This window comes from Trachemys scripta, chromosome 10, assembly GCF_013100865.1.
Source record: "Trachemys scripta elegans isolate TJP31775 chromosome 10, CAS_Tse_1.0, whole genome shotgun sequence".
Classification (NCBI taxonomy): domain Eukaryota; kingdom Metazoa; phylum Chordata; order Testudines; family Emydidae; genus Trachemys; species Trachemys scripta.
The window spans coordinates 77,460,415-77,481,787 of record NC_048307.1 but is presented as its reverse complement, the minus strand read 5'-3'; the positions used below and the strand labels follow the sequence as shown (position 1 = coordinate 77,481,787).

At 39.7% G+C, this 21,373-nt stretch overlaps 1 protein-coding gene across 10 annotated transcripts in view; it reads right to left on the bottom strand.

Annotated features, from left to right (window-relative positions):
* The window catches only part of MEF2A (myocyte enhancer factor 2A), a 151,234-nt gene that overhangs the window by 67,640 nt on the left and 62,221 nt on the right, over positions 1–21,373 (bottom strand). For all 10 annotated transcript variants that reach the window (XM_034784857.1, XM_034784852.1, XM_034784856.1 and 7 more), the window contains exon 3: positions 10,680–10,883. In XM_034784857.1, coding sequence (XP_034640748.1) covers positions 10,680–10,883 — 204 coding nt within the window. The remainder of the gene's footprint in view (positions 1–10,679; positions 10,884–21,373) is intronic.

The window sequence follows — 21,373 nt, the reverse complement described above, 5'->3', positions numbered from 1 at the left end:
CTATCACTTGTTCTCTGACTCCTTGTTTCATTTACCTCTCACCTCACGTAGCATCTCTGAATAGATATGATGGAAAACCTACTGCTTGGCACACACAAAACAAGACTGGACATAACCAGTAAGTATTCAAAAGAGGGAACAATCCAACACTGGAAGAGAAACAGGACTAGTGTACTCAAGGTCTTTTCCATTTTCTGATTTATTTTTTTTTTTTGGCAGAGATTACATTGTTTTTGAAAATGTAGGGTTTTTAAATATTTGTCTACACAAATATTTAGTTTACGGCAAGCAGAGGAGTGAATTTACCCCACACTAGCCTGCAGCAGACTAACTCTCCCCATAGATCCTGATGACACATTAATGGATCATTAATGCACTTGTGTCTACTCCTGTTTCAAAGAGGACTAGACCAAAGTGCATTAACGAACTATTAATGCACTTCAGAGCTTGGTCCACAGAGTCAGTCTACAGCAGGCTGGGTGGGGCAGATTTACATCCTAGCTTGTCATGAACTAACTGTTCAGAGTTTTTTCCATCAACTTCACCCAAATGCAAAAAGACTATGGAGTTCTTTCAAGTACCCTCAAAATATGGCAAAAACATACTATCATTACATAAAAAGGTAAAGAACTTAATTTCAGTGAGTGTGTTGGTTACCTGTATCCAGGGACAAAAATCATAACAAAACAAGTCTTTTAGTGCACATACTGTTTTTCATCGTAAGAAAATAGATACTCGTAGTTCTTGATAATCGAAGCATGACCCAACGTAAAATGTATACTTCTCTTTCTATACACAGTGACAAAGTTCCTCCTCTATCTTGGTGGGTCCTGCGCTTATTGGTGGATTTTCTTGCCTCAGAGATTCACCATGTGGGTTGGGAACAGCCCAGAGACCTTCCCCTCTGGAAGAACCCACAGTCCAGGTCAATTGGGAGGTTTGGGGGGAACCCGGGCCCGCCCTCTACTCCGGGTTCCAGCCCAGGGCCCTGTGGACTGCAACTGTCTATAGTGCCTCCTGTAACAGCTGCATGACAGCTACAACTCCCTGGGCTACTTCCCCATGGCCTCCTCCAAACACCTTCCTTATTCTCACCACAGGACCTTCCTCCTGGTGTCTGATAACGCTTGTGCTCCTCAGTCCTCCAGCAGCACACCCTCTCACTCTCAGCTCCCTGCGTCTCTTGCTCCCAGCTCCTCACACTCGCACCACAAACTGAAGTGAGCTCCTTTTAAAACCCAGGTGCCCTGATTAGCCTGCCTTAATTGATTCTAGCAGCTTCTTCTTAATTGGCTCCAGGTGTCCTAATTAGCCTGCCTGCCTTAACTGGTTCTAGCAGGTTCCTGATTACTCTAGTGCAGCCCCTGCTCTGGTCACTCAGGGAACAGAAAACTACTCATCCAGTGACCAGTATATTTGCCCTCTACCAGACTCCTGTACCCCACTGGTCTGGGTCCGTCACAACACTAAATATTAGATTCAGAGCAGTGGCTTGTTTGCACTGTTTTAGGAAATTGCATACATATGCACATCAGCTTGCTTCCAGTTAGCATAACAGTAAAATATATCTATTTTTCTCCCTTCAGCAACAGCAATGGAAATCCACAAGATAGTAGGTTTGCGTCCATGTATTATTTCTATCAAAAAAATCATTAATGCCATGCAAAATCATCACAGGAAAAGCATTTCCCATTACATAAGAGCTAAAATAATTTACACAAACATCAAGATCACCTTGATTTATTTCAAAGCAGGAAACAATGGTCCTGTGATCATTATTATAGTATAGCAACATTGTATAAATTAAACCAGGGGTCGACAACCTCTGGCACGTGGCTCGCCAGGGTAAGGACGCTGGGGGGCCGGGATGGTTTGTTTACCTGCTGCGTCCACAGGTTTGGCCGATCGCGGCTCCCATTGGCTGTGGTTCCCCCACACACATCCCAGCCCTCTGCCTTGACCTCCCCCAACACCTCCACACCCCCCCAGCCTTCTGCCCTGCACCTCCCCTCAACACCCAGCCCTCTGCCCTGACCTCGAGTCGCCCCGCTCAGCCCGCTACAAGCCTAGGTGAACAGAACCCCAGGCTGGAAGTGGGCTGAGCAGGCTGGCGGCGTAAGATCAGCATTTTAATTTAATTTTAAAGGAAGCTTCTTAAACATTTTGAAAACATTGTTTACTTTACATATAATAGTTTAGTTATATAATATAGACTTACAGAGAGAGACCTTCTAAAAAACGTTAACATGTATTACCGGCACGCGAAACCTTAAATTAAAGTGAATATATGAAGACTCGGCACACCACTTCTGAAAGGTTGCCTATCCCTGACCTAAACAAATACTATACCTTAGTTTTTAATTAGGCTAATAAAGAGCTTAGCCATAAGGGAAACTGTATGAAAAAAGAATTTGTGGGATTTCACAGAAGATATTCCTTTCTTTTTATGAGACTAGAAAACAATATTATCATATTCTTTTATATAAAGATTTTTTTCCTTTAGGTGAAGCCATAAGTATTCCAAGGCTGGAGATCGGATAAAGAAACAGAGCTTACTTTCCCTTTTCCCATATGTGGCAGTGGCAAAAGCCACCCATAAATTAATAGAAGTTTTATAACTCAGTTGTAATACCATTCAAGCAAGACTGCTGAGCAGAAGAATAATTTTTAGTGCAAGTCAGTGGTTTCACCCTGAGCAGCTTCAGCATGAAACAGCTCCAGATGGTTGAAGGTATGGTGGTTGCAGCTACAGGTGATCACCAGTGTCATTCCATTTGCAACACTAGGAGGAAACCAACAACTAATAATGGGAAACTATGTTCCCAGAACTCTTCTTTTCCTTAGCCAGTCAATGATTGGCTCCCATGAAACAGGAAACTGCTATATGAAAATCACTACAGAGGCAGAACTCCATAGTCCTGAGCAGAGAGAAGTCAGTGACTACTTTCAAGCCTCCTATGTTCTATTCTTATTCTCTCTCTAAGCTGTTGCCCAATGAGTGTCTGTTGTCACAGTCTAGACACACCAGTTAATCTGTTCCTATCAGCAGAACTCCACTGGGCAGGGAAGGGAAAGGGCAAAGAGAGACTCAAAGAGAGGGGGAAGATAAATGGGGAGAGAAGGCGATGGGAAAGAGCTAGTAGAGAAGTCAAGAATTTGGGGATAAGCACATTGTTAGAGACTAAGGAGGAGGAGGGAAGTGAAAAGAAAAACTAATGAGAGAAGAGAAAGATGAAGAAAAAAGGGTAGATGAAAATACAGAGGGAGAAAGGACAAAAACAGGTGAGCCATGGCAATTTGCCATGAGTATGGCTATGTTTTATTCACAGAGGTCGCGGAAGTCACGGAATCCATGACTTTCAGTGACCTTCAAGACTTCAGTCTGCGGTGGTCGGAAGCTGCAGGGTCCCCTGCCACCCACAGGGCAGGAGCTGCAGGGTACCTCACCTCTGAAGGCCCCTGGAGCTCCAAGCCACCACGGGCAGCAGGGGTACCCCCAAAGCCGCTGCAAGCAACAGAGAACCCCACAGCTCCCGGCAGGGGTGGGGGAGAGGAACCCGCCCAGCTCCCAGCCACCGCGGGCGGGGGGACTCCCCAGCTCCCAGCCCCCCACGGGTAGTGGAGGATCCCCGGAGCTGCAGGCAGCAGGGATATCCCGCAGCCCCCAGCTGTTGCCCGCAACTCCTAGCCCCTGCACAGCTGCCCCAGTTCAAATGGTGTGGGGACCCACAGATCCCCATTTTGTCAGGGATATTTTTAGTAAAAGTCATGGACAGGTCATGGCATCCGTGTATTTTTCTTTTTTGCCCATGACCTGTCCATGACTTTTACTAAAAATATCCATGATAAAATCTAACCCCTCGCCATGAGCACTAGGGAATGGCATAGGGCTCTATGCCCAGCTATTAAACAAAAATTCCTAGTTCTCAGTTCAGAAATCAATGTTCTTCTTCCAATTATTTTATGTATAACCCTCCGGCAGTGCAAGAAGATGCTCTCTGCTTAATTTTAGTTTGTTCTGGGTAACAGTTCTTCCAAGTCCTGAACTCAGGCGTTTGCAACTGTAAGAGGAGAAGAAAGTGCCTTTCAAATATTTTGTTTTTAATCTATTTTAGGCAAATCATTCAACAGGTCACTAGACAGAAGATTTTCTTACTGGTTCTGAGTACATACAAGGCTGAAAAGCAAGTTAGTGTTGGACTGGTTGGCTCCCTCCCCCAGTACTGAGACTGAACTGCATTACCAACAATGCAAGGGGATAAGGCTGATCCCGAGGTCATTCTAAGCCACAGCAAATATAATTCACGATTCCTTACGCACCAAACTCAAGTAGGCAACTGAATTTGTCAAGTGTTAACTTAATTATATATTAATATATAAATAAAACTGCAGAACATGTAATTGTGTATATGCAATTATAATTTAATATGTATAAAACAGAATTGATTTATATGAAATTATATTCTTTTATATTAAACTCATTATGAAATGTTGCCCAGTTCTTCTTACATAACCATCTCAGTATCCAGTTTGAGCGAGATTTTTGGTTACAACTCTGCTTCTGGTGAAGGGACAGTTAGGAGAACCACACTATTCATTTCATGTCTTTCTTTGAAATGACTGTACATCACCTCAAAATGCTTGAAAGTCAACATAATTTCATCTCTTTCATGACACTACAGTATAAACAAATGGTGATAAGCCTTGTAGGATATAAGGGCAGTTTCACCTCTTGAATGTGGAGGAGCACGAAGAACTAGAGTTTGCCATTTGGTACTAAAGCAGACATATGAACTAACCATTTAGACACTGCATTTCAAAAAGATCAAATTTCAGATCAGTAGCCTGTAAGATACCTAACAGAGCACTGGTACCCTTTGGCCTTGAAAAATGTTAATACAGTGACTTCAAAGCAATGAATTACTCATACCACATTCCACAACAGGTTAGGTCAATTACTGTAGAATTTTCAAAAGCACACAACTGATGTAGGAGCCTAAGCTCCAATTTCAAAAGTGACAATCCTTAGGTGCATTTCTGTTGTAGCCGTGTTGGTCCCATGATATTAGAGACACGGGAATGAGGTAATATCTTTTACTGGACCAACTTCTGTTGGTGAGAGACACACTTCTGAGCTTACACAGAACTTGGTCCAATAAAAAAAAATATTACCTCACCCACCTAGTCTCTAACTCTTAGGAGCCAAAGTCCATGGGACTTAGCCTCCTAAGCATCTATGTCACTTTTGAAATTGGGACATAAGGCTTGTCTACAAAGTGAGATAATGCACTCTACCAGGATTAGATTTCTAAAGTGTACTAACGTGCTACATATTACTTAGTCAGTGTAGACCCTGCTGGCGTGTGCTAAAGGTTCTCTACTGCAGTGGTTCTCAAAGCCGGTCCGCCGCTTGTTCAGGGAAAGCCCTTGGCAGGCCGGGCTGGTTTATTTACCTGCCGCGTCCGCAGGTGCGTCCGATCGCGGCTCCCACAGACTGCAATTTGCCGCTCCAGGCCAATGGGGGCTGCGGGAAGGGTGGCCAGCACATCCCTTGGCTCGCCCCACTTCCCGCAGCCCCCATTGGTCTGGAGCGGCGAACCGCGGCCAGTGGGAGCCGCGATCGGCCGAACCTGCAAACACGGCAGGTAAACAAACCAGCCCAGCCTGCCAGGGGCTTTCCCTGAACAAGCGGCGAACCGGCTTTGAGAACCACTGCTCTACTGCACAGAACTAGAGTAAAGTGCGCTATGGAACTTTTAGTGCGCACCAGCAGGATCTACACTGACCAAGTAATGAGCAGCACGTTAGTGTGCTTCAGAAATGACACCCAAGAAGAATGCATTACTGCACTGTGTAGACATTCCCTTAGAGGCTTTTGAAAAAACATTCCCTGAATCACTAGATCTTATCTCCAAAGACACTACTTTTTTTTTGTAAACTGTCTTTTATACAAAAATCCATCATAGCCAATAACAAATTTCTAGGCATCAAATACTGAAAAATCACCTTAAAAAAAGATATTCGGAGGTTATTTGCCAACATCACAGAGTAGCCAATCAGGTGACAATTGTTCTCTTTTCACCTGTTTTACTCGGGAGAGAAATAGCTTTCAGATCCATTGGACTAAAGCAGTGTTTCCCAAACTTGGGACGCTGCTTGTGTAGGGAAAGCCCCAGGCGGGCTGGGACGGTTTGTTTACGTGCCACGGATGCAGGTCCAGCCGATTGCGGCTCCCAGTGGCTGCGGTTCACTGCTCCAGGCCAATGGGAGCTGCTGGAAGAGGTGGCCAGTACATCCCTCGGCCCGCGCCGCTTCCACCAGCTCCTTTTGGCCTAGAGCAGCGAACCGCAGCCAGTGGGAGCCACGATCGGCTGGACCTGTGGACGGGGCTGGTAAACAAACCTGCCCGGACCGCCAGGGGCTTTCCATACACAAGCGGCGTCCCAAGTTTGGGAAACACTGGACTAAAGGATACTTTGGTAGCTAACCAGATTCCTGACAGCAGTTCATCTCTCCTTTGTTAAACTGAATTAGCAAATATTTCATCTTCAGTTCGAACACTAATTTAATACTGTGATAACAGAGTATCAGTTGTTTGTAGAAAATTAAATTAAAGATAATTACAGTGACAAAGTGGCAGATTTAAGATATGAAAATTCAAAATTAAGGCTTTCACTTTGTCTCTTGCAATAACAAAAGACAGTATTGTAGGTAAGGAACTATATACTTTTACTTCAGTTGTGCAAGTTATTGCAGAACATATGAGTTACAGATTGCGAAGGTTTAACTATGAAATTCTTGGCTTTTGTCTTTTTCAATCAGGCCAGCAACATCAAAAGTAAAACAATGGCATTTGAGAGTATTTTTATTTTTTTTGGACAGGATAGAAGAGAACAAATAATTTTCACTATGGTCCATATATAGTCTGGTAATCTTCCTGATCAGACAAAATGCAAACAGTAATATGATTCTTTCACAGACATAATAGAGGTTTCTTAAAAAGTGCTTAGACCATTGTTTTCATAATGAAAATGAACATAACCATATTTAGAAGCATAATATACCATTTCGGTGACAAGTTCAAGAGCTGCCTTCAAACTTCAGCTCCTCAAGGATAGGTTTGGTTTCTGATTAAAAGGATGTACTGTTTACCGTTCCTTTGCACTCAACAGTGGCTGGTTACCAAGTTGCCCTACAAAAGATCAGTTGGGCAATCCTAATAACTCTCACACTACAAGAACAAAGTGACACCCAATTAAATTTAAAGGCAACAAATATAAAGCTGAAAAAAATGTTTTTTAAAACACACACTATATGCAGGATTAAACCATGGAACTCATTACCACAAGATTACTGCACAATAGCAGGGGCAGCTATGAATGAGGTGGAATAAAGGTCATTTAGGAATGGGAGATGTTGGTGAAAGATTGAACTCTTGGGGCATGGACTGTCTTTTTGTGTATGTTTCTACAGTGCCTAACATAACAGGATCCTGGTCCATGGTGCTACAGTAATACAGTAATAAATAATAATTCCCCAGGATCTGTCACTTGGAGCTGCTAATAGCCATTCCAAGGCAGTTCAGATAACAACCTTTTGTGAAATATATTCTGTATTTTTTAGGGGGAAAAGAAGATGAAGCACTAAGTTAATGGCATAAGAAAAAAAACTGTTAGAATACCAAGATGCATCTGAAAATCATAAACATAAAAAGGCGTTTAAGATTATATGAACTTTCCCTCAATTAAGCATTTTATACATTAAAGTTAAGAGAAAAGAGGCTCATCCTTTTATTTAAAGTTTAACCTTGTGGATTTAGACCACAGTTACATGTCCCCAGAGCTCCCACTCAATTCCATGAGAATTTACTCAAACATTATGTTAGTGAGCATGGTATAAATAGCTAGATACAGTAACTGGAATACAAAAAGGGACCTCTGAAATAGAACAAGCAGGATATTTATTTCTGTATATCCTGAGTATTTTTTACAGCCTTCCAGGAACAAATCTCATCCAAATCAAGGCTGAAGTTGAGCAATTATTTGTATGTTGGCAGGCAAAACTATCCCACCCTTCCCTCACCTGAAAAATTTTCTGTTAATTGTCTAAGTAGCAACACCCAAGAGAGGTGCACTGTAATTTTAGGGGATGAATTCAATGCGTTTCAGATCCCATATTAAGAATGCAGCACTAGCTGATTTTAAAAAGCCAGGCATTCCCCCCCCCCGCCACCAATGTTTTCCCTGTGAACGGAGCATGAAATTCTACACTGTCCTGAGAGACTTTTCATAACAGAACTGAATATTAAACTACATAATATAACTTTTTAAATCTATTTTTTAATCAGGAATGGATCTCTAGGGAAAGAGGTCAGCCTACCTTACCTACCTCTGATGATCTTGATAATCCATCAATATGGATAATATCAGTTTTACTGGCCAGATGGGAGGAAGCAATTACGAGATATTTGTGTGAGCAACAGGCAACAGAGATGGATATAACTGCATAGGGATGCATGCAGTCCTAGGGGTGAAAAACTCTTGAAAGGATATACATTTGCAAGAGGACCCCTCAACTCGGTTTCTTTTAATTTTGCTAAAAGTGCGTCCAGGAAGGGTTCAGAAGATATCCTTTTAGAAGATTCAGAGTCCAGAGGGCTGATCTAAAGAGGCTGAGAGCTGTGTTTCGTGTAGGGTAGTGTTGTGTATAGAGGACAAGGAAAAGTCCCTAAAAAATTAACTAATCTAGCTCTGATAATCTAAGAACTACATAAAAGACACTAATGGTCTGTAGCACAAACGCAGACACAATAAGAGGCTCATTGTATGTCTTCTGCAAGAATAAAACTAAGGATTACATTTTCTTACCCCCTGCTTGTAATTATATCGACTGTGTGCATACTTTATTTGTGTTAACCCAAAGATGTAATAACTGTTTCCTCAAACCTATCCAATAAGGTTTGTATTGTCAGTATCAATGAATTATAAAGTTCATCATACAAGTCTGGTAGATTGACATCTTTCCCTTGCTGACCAACTGAGATATAAGACTGTCTCCTGAAATTTTTCAAATTTTTCTTAAAAGAAAATATGAAGAGCTTGTTTACTCCCTGATTTTTTTGCTACTATGAATTCTGTTTGGAGATGGATCATAAACAGGACTAACTTCTTAATAATCTTGTGGGTTTACAACAGAGTCAATCAATGGAGCCAAATTATCTATATTAATCAGCATTCCAAAACTGTCTCCAATAGGCGAATAATGCGTAAATTTTGGCTAGAACATTGGCGCTTCAAATTTCAAATGAAGCGCAGACCAAATCTCATCAGGTCTGCTGGTAGCTAATGGTCATTGTGCAGCAGTGTTTGGGATCCTCACTCTTCCTTTTTTAAAAGCTTGAACCTCTTATAACAGACCCCTAAAGGGATTGAATCCAGCACCTCTGACTCTAAAAGCATGAGCCTCTAGTGCTTGACCTAATGGACTGAGTCCATTAGCTTGGAGGCAGCAGCCAAATCAAGTCTCCATATATGGTCTAGCCAATAGAGGGGGACAGAGAGAAATGCTGTTAGCATGTGTTACAAGACAACACTATTAAACTTCACTTACAAATTTATTATACACATTTAACCATTACTTCCTCAATGAATGAGACCCAATTTTATTTAAATTGTAACATTTATGTTTGTCAATATATTGTTTCCAAGGACACTGGATTCAATTTTTTTACCTAACTTGTTTTCATTGTTTGAGGATCTTTCTTTCTCATTAGACATTTTAAATATATAATCCTATTTTAAAAGATTAATGCTATAGAAAGTTTGCAGGGAAAAATAATAAAAATGACCGTTATTTAAAATGTAAGAAAAATTTCTTTAAAGGTACAGTAATACTAAGACTACTATAAACCTACAGGAGTGGAATGCGGAGAACCTTTATATTTTTCACACTGTGAACAAACAAGGGGACCAGGTTCCTCAACATTCTGATTGTTTTTATCCTCTCTTTTGGAACATAACAGGAAAAATACTGAAAGACTAAAAAAGTACAAAAATAGTTTTAATACACATTAAATAATTTATCAATACATTTTGCCATAAAAATAGATTTAAGGCACTTCAATAATAAAACACATAGTTGTGTAACAGATAAGACAACAAACCAAATTCTGCTCAGTTACACTTGTGCAATCTTTTGAAAGTAGTGCAGTTACAAGTGAAGCTGTGCAGAACTTGGCCCATTAATAACATGGAAAGATTTGCTAGCTTTTATAAGAATTCAGCCACGCTATGGAAAGGCTACAATTGAAAGGAGAATCCATAGTTTCTATTACTATTTAGTTTAGACATTCAACCAGAAAGTGGGAATTGATGAGTTCTCATAGTAGTTGTACTTTAACTATTAACACAGAAGCAAACAAATATTTGTTAGTAAATATTCACATTATTGCATTACTGTGGAAACGGTCATTCTTTTCACCACCAAATGGGACATTAGCTAGAACTGAGAAATATAGAATAATTGAAAAATAGCAAATCATATTTTATGCCCACTGTTTTTAAAATGCTTAGTCAAAAATATTTTACTTAACATACTTTAAACAGCCCTCTACTGCTTTACACTTTGCCAAAACAAATACTAGGAAATTAAGAAAATTGATCATCTTTTCAAATTGTTACCTCAACGATATCCGAGTTGGTTCTGCTCTCATGGGGTTCATTGTATTCTGTGTATTTGAGTAGAACTTTGTCCATATCAGTGCTGGCATACTGAAAGAGTTTGTTAGAGCTGTTAAAAATGATGAGTGCTATTTCACAGTCACAGAGCACACTAAGTTCGTATGCCTTCTTCATTAATCCAAATTTCCTCTTCGTAAACGTCACCTACACAAGAAAGAAGAGTGGAGGTTTTTCAAATAACAGAACAAAATTTTGAATGACTATAATTAACACACAAAAATGGAGTGTCAATTGAGAGCTGGCACTTTAAACTACCAGTAACAAGACATCTACTATAACATGCAGGAAAGTTTAATGTTCACTGTGAATTCTCATTTCTCCTATTCAAATACACAGTCACGACATTAACACAGTGTTATACAAGTGAAACAGAAGTTGGTGGGAACAGTATCTTCTACAAAAAAAATATAACTATCAAGAGCCAAACTCTATTAATTGTAATAAATAAAATTAGTCAGAACTGCTAAATGGATCTGTCCCCAGAAACAGTGGAGCCCAGATATATTGAGAGGGTCATATTTGGTGAGCTCTTTATAACTGATCCATGCAGTGACATTATCCACTTACCCTTCATTGTCACTGAAAATTAAGATTTTAATTAGGGCTATCGATTAATTGCACGATTAACTCAAAAAAATTAACTGCGATTAAAATGAAAAGTAATTCTTTTTACCAGCTGCTTTTTTGTTTTGTTTTATTTTTTAATCCTGAGTAGCAAGTGTCATCTGTCTCATCCTCTTTTTAACTCTTGGTAGAGTTAAACAGACTGATAACTTTAAGGCTAGAAGCATGAAAAAAAAAAAAGATGACAAATTTCACCACTAAAATCTTAATGCGTGTCATACAAGACTATTTAGGAAATATTAAAAACTGTCAAACATATGTTTCCACATGTTTTTGATTTGGATACATTTTCTAGGACAATTTTCAGTGAAGTATCTCTGAACATCTCTAAGCATCATTTTTAGTGGATGAGAACAAGTAAAAATTCTCCTCCAACCATGCTGAAAATGTATACCAGCAAAATAAAAAAAAAAAAAAAAAAAAAACATTTTTAAACAATGAGGTATACATTCTCAAAGTTGTGTTCTGAGATTTAGTTGCATGATCCCTATTGACTTCATCTTTGGGTAGGTATATAGATGCCTGATTCCTGCTGAAGGGAAGGGGAGTACAGAAAACAAAAGAAACATTAAAGTATCATAACACCTTTCTCTCCTTAAAGCTGAACCTTGTTAACCAAAATACATAGCTTTCTTTATTTTCAATTTTAGGCTACTTTGAAAAATATATTTTTCATCAGTGGAAATTCATTGCTCACTTTCTCTTATGGTTTACCGAAAAAATTAAAGGAAATGTGTTAAANAGCCAGCTACCCTGTGACAGACTGCTAGTCGAAACTTAGCAATTTATAGGTACAAAGTGGAGTCTGTAAACTCTTAACATGGCAAAAGTATATGATAATTGATAACCATCAACTAGTGCAGGCTATAGATGTGAGGTACCCTAATCGAGAATGGATTACTCAAAATTGCACTGTTCTGTTCATTCCCTCTGAAGCATATGGCATTGGCCACTGTCAGAGACAGGATACTGGGCTAGGTGGACCAGTGGTCTGACCCAGGATGGCTGGTCTTATATTATGTACTGAGGAATATGATATAGTGTGGGAGTATTTCTTCAGAGCACTTGATAGACTTGCAAAAAGAAGAACAGGAGTACTTGTGGCACCTTAGAGACTAACAAATTTATTAGAGCATAAGCTTTCGTGGACTACAGCCCATATGCATCCGAAGAAGTGGGCTGTAGTCCACGAAAGCTTATGCTCTAATAAATTTGTTAGTCTCTAAGGTGCCACAAGTACTCCTGTTCTTCTTTTTGCAAGTCTATCAAGTGCTCTGAAGAAATACTCCCACACTATATCATATTCCTCAGTACATAATATAAGACCAGCCATCCTGGGTCAGACCACTGGTCCACCTAGCCCAGTATCCTGTCTCTGACAGTGGCCAATGCCATATGCTTCAGAGGGAATGAACAGAACAGTGCAATTTTGAGTAATCCATTCTCGATTAGGGTACCTCACATCTATAGCCTGCACTAGTTGATGGTTATCAATTATCATATACTTTTGCCATGTTAAGAGTTTACAGACTCCACTTTGTACCTATAAATTGCTAAGTTTCGACTAGCAGTCTGTCACAGGGTAGCTGGCTGGAAGGGCAAAAACATGAAACACTATCCAATACTTTTGGTTTGCCAATGTTAATTGAAGCCTCAATCCTAGATCAATACAAATTCAGCTTGCCAACCTATACTCATTCTCCCTAAATCAGTTCCCACATTCTGAACATTGTAATGGACTTGCCCTCAGACCACCACTTGAAGATGAAGCCGTTACACCAAGGTAGATTTTTTTTTAAAAAACCTAATGGACAGATCTGCCAAAAGTAATTTAACTCAGTGTAGAGTATTTTACCAAATGAAATGTTATCATGTACCATTTATTACTCAGGCACCTGAAATTTTAGCTAAAATTCAGAAACAACAAACAGAACTTCTGGCCTTCCAAATGATACCATGATCAAGCACTCCACACAAACAATTACTGGAGAATGAAGCTACTCTCCAAATAATTTTGTAATTTAAAATAAAATGTATTTCATTCAAATTAGATCACTCAAAGAATACAAGATTAAGTATTTCAAACAGCAGTTGGCTTCATGTGAATTTACTTCAGAAAGACATTTTTCTTTTCGGATGTTCCAGAAGAAATTAGGCACAATTATAAAATCTTTGCTTATATATTTTACACAAGCTTGCCCTTCGCTTTTAAAGTGAGGCAATTCTGCTCTTGAGAAGTCTGGTCATTTCCCTCCCCCACAATCTCAGTGAAAAATAAAAGTATGTTCAAATCCCCAAACACATGAACAAGAAAGAAGGACACCTAAACATCTCCCTTATTACAAGCCAATAAGGAAGCTAAGAATGCTGGGTAAAATTTTCAGAAGTGCCTAAAGCCCATTTAAAAAAAAGTAACGTAAGAATTTATAAGCCTGGGTTTTAGGATATTAAGTGCCTCAATCACTTCTGATAATGGGCTTTAGAAACTTTTACCCACTCAACACTGCAGCCCCTTATTGCAATACTGGTATACTAAGCCAATTTTGGGAATTGCTTCATATTCTTGAACCAAAGACACAAATTGTGAAAATGCAATAGGAATTTTTACAAAAGTGAAACAACTAATTTATAGATTATGCATACTCAACTACCAATATGATGACATACATCAGAAAAAAAAAATCTTACTTACATATTACATATCAGAGATGCTGCTGAATTGTGATTTGAATGAGTGACTGCAGAGTTGTAATGATTTTACTCTGAAATGGCCTCCCTTTTGCAGTGGCCCAAAAGCCTTGGTCAAGTCATCTAGCTGCTCTTCCACCTTATTTTCCCTCATCTGTAACAGAGATAACTGACTACCTTACACGAGTGTTGTGATTCATAGATTTTAAGGTCAGAAAGGACCACTGGGCTCATCTAGTTTGTTCTGTGGAACACAGACCAGAGGACTTCTCTGAATTAATTCCTGTTTGAACTAGAGCAGACCTTTTAGAAAAACAATCAGTATTGATACATACATACACATTGTCAGACAAAAAGCTATGGTAACCATGTGACACCATGCAATAACCAAGAGTATGATTAATGTGATTTAGTATTTGTGGTCTATTAAATTAAATTTTTTAAACAAACATTTAATTTTTTCTTCTTACTCACCACCCCAATGGTGTCACTACCAGGAAAAATTAATGTTGTCATGGTGTTCAACTATGCATTCCGAAATCTTAATATGTTTGGCTTTCTTTTTTAAGTTTGACCATAATACCAAATTTCCTGGGTTTATAATGTCTGGTTTCAGAATAACTACAACTTACCTTTAGCTTTTTACCCCATATTACTACTTTCAATTTAACTGCATCAAAATATGGTGTGCCTGTACATTTTTCAATAAGGTAACATTTCATAAGTGAACACTAAAAAAAACCCATGAGGATATTATCAGATGATCTTTCCAATTATATGAAGTTATGAAGTATGAACTGTGACAAAGTTCCTCCTCTATCTTGGTGGGTCCTGCACTTATTGGTGGATTTTCTTGCCTCAGAGATTCACCATGTGGGTTGGGGAACAGCCTAGAGACCTTCCCCTCTGGAAGAACCCACAGTCAGGTCAATTGGGAGGTTTGGGGGGGAACCCGGGCCCGCCCTCTACTCCGGGTTCCAGCCCAGGGCCCTGTGGACTGCAACTGTCTATAGTGCCTCCTGTAACAGCGGCATGACAGCTACAACTCCCTGGGCTACTTCCCCATGGCCTCCTCCAAACACCTTCCTTGTTCTCACCACAGGACATTCCTCCTGGTGTCTGATAACGCTTGTGCTCCTCAGTCCTCCAGCAGCACTCACTCTCAGCTCCTTGCGCCTCTTGCTCCCAGCTCCTCACACTCGCACCACAAACTGAAGTGAGCGCCTTTTTAAAACCCAGGTGCCCTGATTAGCCTGCCTTAATTGATTCTAGAAGCTCCTTCTAAATTGGCTCCAGCTGTCCTAACTGGTTCTAGCAGGTTCCTGATTACTCTAGTGCAGCCCCTGCTCTGGTCACTCAGGGAACAGAAAACTAGTCATCCAGTGACCAGTATATTTGCCCTCTACCAGACTCCTGTACCCCACTGGTCTGGGTCTGTCACAGAACTTTAAATCATTTGTACTTGAATTTTTATGGCCAAATTCATTTGTATGCTCTGGCAGCTTTATGCCACTCTGGAGCAGCACAACACATCCAGAGCATACTGTCCAGTTAAGCTGCTTTCATAGCAACTTTGCTTCTTCAAAGCGGTCAGACTGTATGGAACAATTTTGCCCTCCCCCATGTCCTCCCAATTCCCACTGCCTCTTGTATCTTCCTGCATTCCTCTGAACACACCCCAGAATCCATCTCCCTTCTACACGCCACACTTCTCCATCAATTGTGACCCCATGTGCTGTCTGGAGACAGAGAGGAACACTAGGAAGATGTGAAATACACCAGTCATTTTAACCAAGGGGAATCTGTGGCCTCAGTCACACTGTGATCAATGGGAGATGGCAGCATTTTGAAAGAGTCCATAGAATTCTCTGAGGTAGATTACTATTCTTCAGCATTTGCTGAAGGAGAAACTTTCAGTTATGAATAATGGGGGTAAATTACCATGAATTCCAACTAAGCATTTTAACAATGTAGCCTAGGCACAAGACTTCAGAGAGTTAACTGTAAAGGGAAATTTGAAGAGTTTATTTTACAATCTCTGGGGATAAAAACAAGTCTGACACCAAGTACTACATATCTTAAAGGACCCATTTTTTAGTTAATTTTAACAAACTAACAAATTTACTTTTAAATCCTCAAGAAATTCATTCTACACGCAGAGTAAGTATTTTGAGGAGGACAATGTGCTGTACATTTCATACATAGCAACAGTTTCAATTCTTGCTTTAAGTACAAAACTCAACTCAACTTTAATTACGGAGTTGCACTGGCATTGCCATTTTACAAATTCATAAGCCACTACACCTTATGTTTAACAGCTGTCAGAATAAAAATATTGACATGTTAAAAATAAAAACATGTTTTCCTTGGCTCCTAGAGTTGGTTTGTTTTTAAATTATTGGTATCTACATTTCATATTGAGCAAGCCTGTGTAAAACAAATTATTTGGAGTGACAAATTTGAGTTTTCAGTGGAAGCTGAGTGAAGAAATTGTATCAACACACCCTCTACATCAATATATTTTTCCATGAGTAAAGCTCTGTTAGTGCTGCCTCTTTGCTGCCAACTACACTGTAAAATACATTCCGTACTCTCGATATCTCCTGGTGGGAGGTAACATTAAAGGAAACAGACAGACATCAGATCTACACAGAACACTGCCAATAGCCATTTTATTAAAACAATATATATACACTTCATTAAAATGGCTGTTGGCAACATAACCCAGTGTCTACAGTTTCCTATAAAGCTATAAAATAAAGTGTTCATGTCCATCTGAAAATCCATTGCAACATATGTCAAATAAAGTCTCTGCAGAGGGCTTATGAATTTTGGAAAGCTATTCTTATTGTAGCTGCAGATGTTAGCAAGCTACGTGAAATGGAATATACAAGTCAATGAACTTACTGTGGCTGACTTATATATTCAAACAGACAATGATAAAAGCAGGGCTTTGGAGCTGTGCTCCGGCTCCGCTCCAGCTCCAGGCAAAAACCTGCAGCTCCACTGCTCCGAGCTGCTCCGCGCTCCAGGCTCCGCTCCAAAGCCCTGGATAAAAGCTGGAATTATTACTCATTGTACCTGCATGTTTTTTCTAGATGAAAGATGTAGCAGTCTAACATTTGTTAAGACTACTAAAGTGCGGTCTGTGAGGTAAGAGTTCTAACCAACTAGAGTCTTCCTTCCATTTCACCATTTTATTGCAGTATGTCTAGTGATTAGAACACAAGCCTTTGGGTCAGACTTCCCTGGAACCCAGTTTTTGCTTTTCCAATGAATTGACCTTGTTCCCCAGTTTTCCTCATCTGAAAGATGGGTGCAACTCCAGCCCCAGAAGGCAAGGGTAACATTGAAGTTTAAATGTTTGAGAATGTTTGGCTATCATTAGATTAAGGAAATGTATACAAAAATAGTATTCCACTGGTTTTATTTAATTGCACCTCTTTGTATAGACATAATAATGCACCAAGCCTGATTTGGAACCTCAAAACAGCTGCTTAATTATTCTTTAAAATGAAGCAATAGAAGGAAATGAACAAGGGAGGTGGAAAGAAATAGATACACAACAGAAAGTGAAACAAAATGAAAGGAAGGAAAGGGCAGTGACAACAACACATGTTTCTGAATGATTCTGTATAAGAATTACTTTTGGAAAGCTTTAGAATAACAAAATTACAGGAAACTACTTACACTAGTAAACAATTTTCAGTATTTTAAATAGAGAACAATTTTAACACTCAAATGCGTTGTACCGGATAATACCTTGTCTTTATTCCCCTCTTCCCAAAATGAAGTTTTTGATGCATTTGGATATTTTTTTGAGGGGTGGAGGGGGGTTATTTTTTGTTTTGTTTTTTTAAAGGTCATGCAAGATACACCTTGCAAAACAGTAACAGCCTGCAAATTAGGTAAGCATCAATTAGAAGTTATGATCTAGTCATTCTTCCTAGATCACTAAATTTCATGTGATCCAGATAACAATTTACAATTAGGAGAATAATTATAATGGCACCAGGCAGGACTGCTATAGGTTGAGAGTGAATTGTTTTTCCCATTAGAACCCCTGATTTTTCTAGGCTCATCTTAGTTTTAAATTGCATCATGATGAAATTTCACAAACTATTAGATAAATTATATTTTTAAAACTGAAAATTGGTTCAAGTTCTTCAAATATATGTGTCATACAATAGTAATTAAATATTAATGGCGGCACTTATCATAAAAACCAAGCAGATTTATGGGTGGTGCAGCTCCATTTTGTATACAGTAAGATTAATGTAAATTAAGGTTGTCATAATAGGTTTTTTCCATCTATTACAATTTTTGTTTTGTTTTAAATGCTGTGCATACTGTACTTTTTCTAACTAACTATCATAATGATGGCAATTGTTCCCAATAGGACACAGATGACAATCAATGAGCTCATGAAAATAGTACTACTTTAACACAACAGTGAGTAACCTTGATCTAGATTTTCACTATTTCAAGATGATACTAAGAGTTATTTCTAATACAGAATGTCTTGAAGTGATTTAAAATATTAACATGAGCACAGAGACCACATTTAAAACAATGTCAACAAAATGACAAAATAACATTCCATTTAAATGTATGAAAACGAAGATAAAATATCAGAATAAAATTAGTCCATTCAAACTTAAATATTGTGACATGGTCAAATTTTTAGTAGGGCTCTAGAAATATATCCTTGTTCATAGGCAAATCCTGCATTCAACAAGTACTTGCAAATGGCCAGTTAGACACACAATCACCCAATTTTTGCACTGCAAAGTTGCCTAGTATCCAGATATTAATATACACATCTGTTTCTGTATAAAACACTTTAATGTTCTTAACATATTTGGGGTAATTTCTTTGGATTTTAAAGGCCCAGGAAGCCAGAAGTATTTTCTAATCAGATTCAGCCTCACTGTGGAAAGGTTACATTGGAGAAATGTTTAGTTCACTAATGTCTATGCCAGGGGTCAGCAATGTTTGGCACATGGCTCACCAGGGTAAGCATGCTGGCAGGCCGGGCCAATTTATTTACCTGCTGATGCGGCAGGTTTGGCCAATTGTGGCCCCCACTGGCCGCGGTTCGCCGTCCCGGGCCAACGGAGGCGGCGGGAAGCCACGGCCGGCACATCCCTCGCCCACGCCGCTTCCCATCACCCCCGTTGGCCCGGGACGGCGAACCGCGGCCAGTGGGGGCCGTGATTGGCCGAACCTGCTGCGTCAGCAGGTAAATAAACTGGCCCGGCCCGCCAGGTGCTTACTCTGGCGAGCCGCGTGCTGAACGTTGCCGACTCCTGCCTTAACCGATAGTTTTCCTTTGCTATTTGATGTGTCAAGGTTAGAAATCTATTAAAAGGCTGTTAAGTTTAATGTTCTTTTTATGCATTTTTTAGATGGAATAAAACTTAAAGCTACACTAAGATAAATATAATGCATGTGATCTTAATTCTACTAATCCAATGTTTAATTTTTACACATACTTATTTGAATGTGTATTTCCAAATCACACACATTTAGATGAACAATTATTTGAGAGGTGTTTAGTATAAGCAAACAGGGTGGGGGTAAAATCAGACTTATCCAAAAAGATATACTGTGTGGAGAATTAGACAAAATAGTTTTAAGATCTGTTTTACAAGATTTATGCCTAGCTACAGAAAAATAGAATACTGAGCACCACCCATAAATCTATCCTATTGAAGCACTAGACAGTTTCAGTGTCATTCCCAGGAAATGCTACTTATCCAGCCAGGATCTCTTTAGTCTGGGGGGAAAAAATAAAAAAATTGCCCTGAAAGAAACAGAACAAGTTTTAGACAGAGCTCAAGTGCTTCCTGCTTCTAGATCAGGGCAAAAATACTCCAAGAACAGTCTTCTGGTATTCCAGCACCTCCACTTTCAGCCAGAACAAAGCTGTTCTTGGAATAGGGGATGAAGAGGCGAGGGAGTAGAGAATGCCATATTAAACTTCCCAAAAGCGGTATGGCAGAGTCTTGAAGGGAAGGAGGCAGGGATACTTCCATGCACATAGGCCCACTCGACATGCAAAAAGAGTGAGCTTTTCAATTGTGTTAACTCAACTGAGTTACAGGCAGTCCTCAGACTTACAACACAATTGATGCCTTAAAATTGCGTCATAAGTCGGAACGTCGGAACTCCGAACCACAATCTACTCCACTGTGGGATCAAGCATCATAAACTCGAAACCTATAGTCATAAGTCGAATCAGGATGTCATTATAGAAGCGTCGTAAGTGCCATTCATCGTAATTTGAATGTCATAAAGTCGAGGACTGCCTGTATTTTAACTCAACTGATGAAAAGCCTTGGTAAAATACAGCATAACAACACTGGAAGCTGTTTTACCTGACTGCGTTGTAGTAGAGGTTCCTCCCAGTTCTAAAGTCTAATTAAATTATGTCAGATGGTTCTCCTCTATCCAGTAATTTATTGACATGTTCAAAGATTTCTAGTAGATGAGCCAGGATGTTTCTCTACAAAAACCATGCTGGTTGGACTCTTATCACATCATGATTTTCCAACTGTTTTATTATTGTATTTTTAAATAATCATTTCAACCCATGTACCAGGTACAGATGTAAGACTTATTGGTCTGTAATTCTTCAGATTACCCTACAGCCTTTTTTAATATAGGCATAACTTTTGCTACCTCCCAGTTCTCCAATACAGTAGCTGTTTTTAATAAGATATTGTACACTTTTGCTAGGAGTTCAACTACTTCATAATTAAGCTCTTCCAGAATGATGGAATTTATAGTTCCTGGCCCAGTGACACTACTTTTTTTAAAAGTATCATTTGTTCCAGTACCTCCTCTTCTGACACTGCAAAGATGATTACCAGAAAAACAGCAGGTCTGTATCTTTCTGCTGTTACTCTTTGTCAGACAGAAGACAAGCTCAACAGGGTTTGGGAATATTTGCATTGCCTTGAGAGGCTATGTGGCTCAGTAGATAAATTCCCACGTCACCTTGGGCAAGTCACTTCACCTTTGTTTATCTTCTCACACACTACCTTCTCAACTTAAATTATCAACTCTTCAAGGTAAACACCATTTCTTACTATGTGCTGGTACAATGCCTAGCACTCTAGGCCAGGATTTCTCAAACTGGGGTCGCCGCTTGTGTAGCGAAAGCCCCTGGCGGCCCTGGCCAGTTTGTTTACCTGCCCCGTCCGCAGATCCGGCTGATCACGGCTCCCACTGGCTGCGGTTTGCTGCTCCAGGGCAAAGGGGGCTGCTGGAAGCGGCGCGGGCCAAGGGACATACTGGCCGCTGCTTCCAGCAGCCCC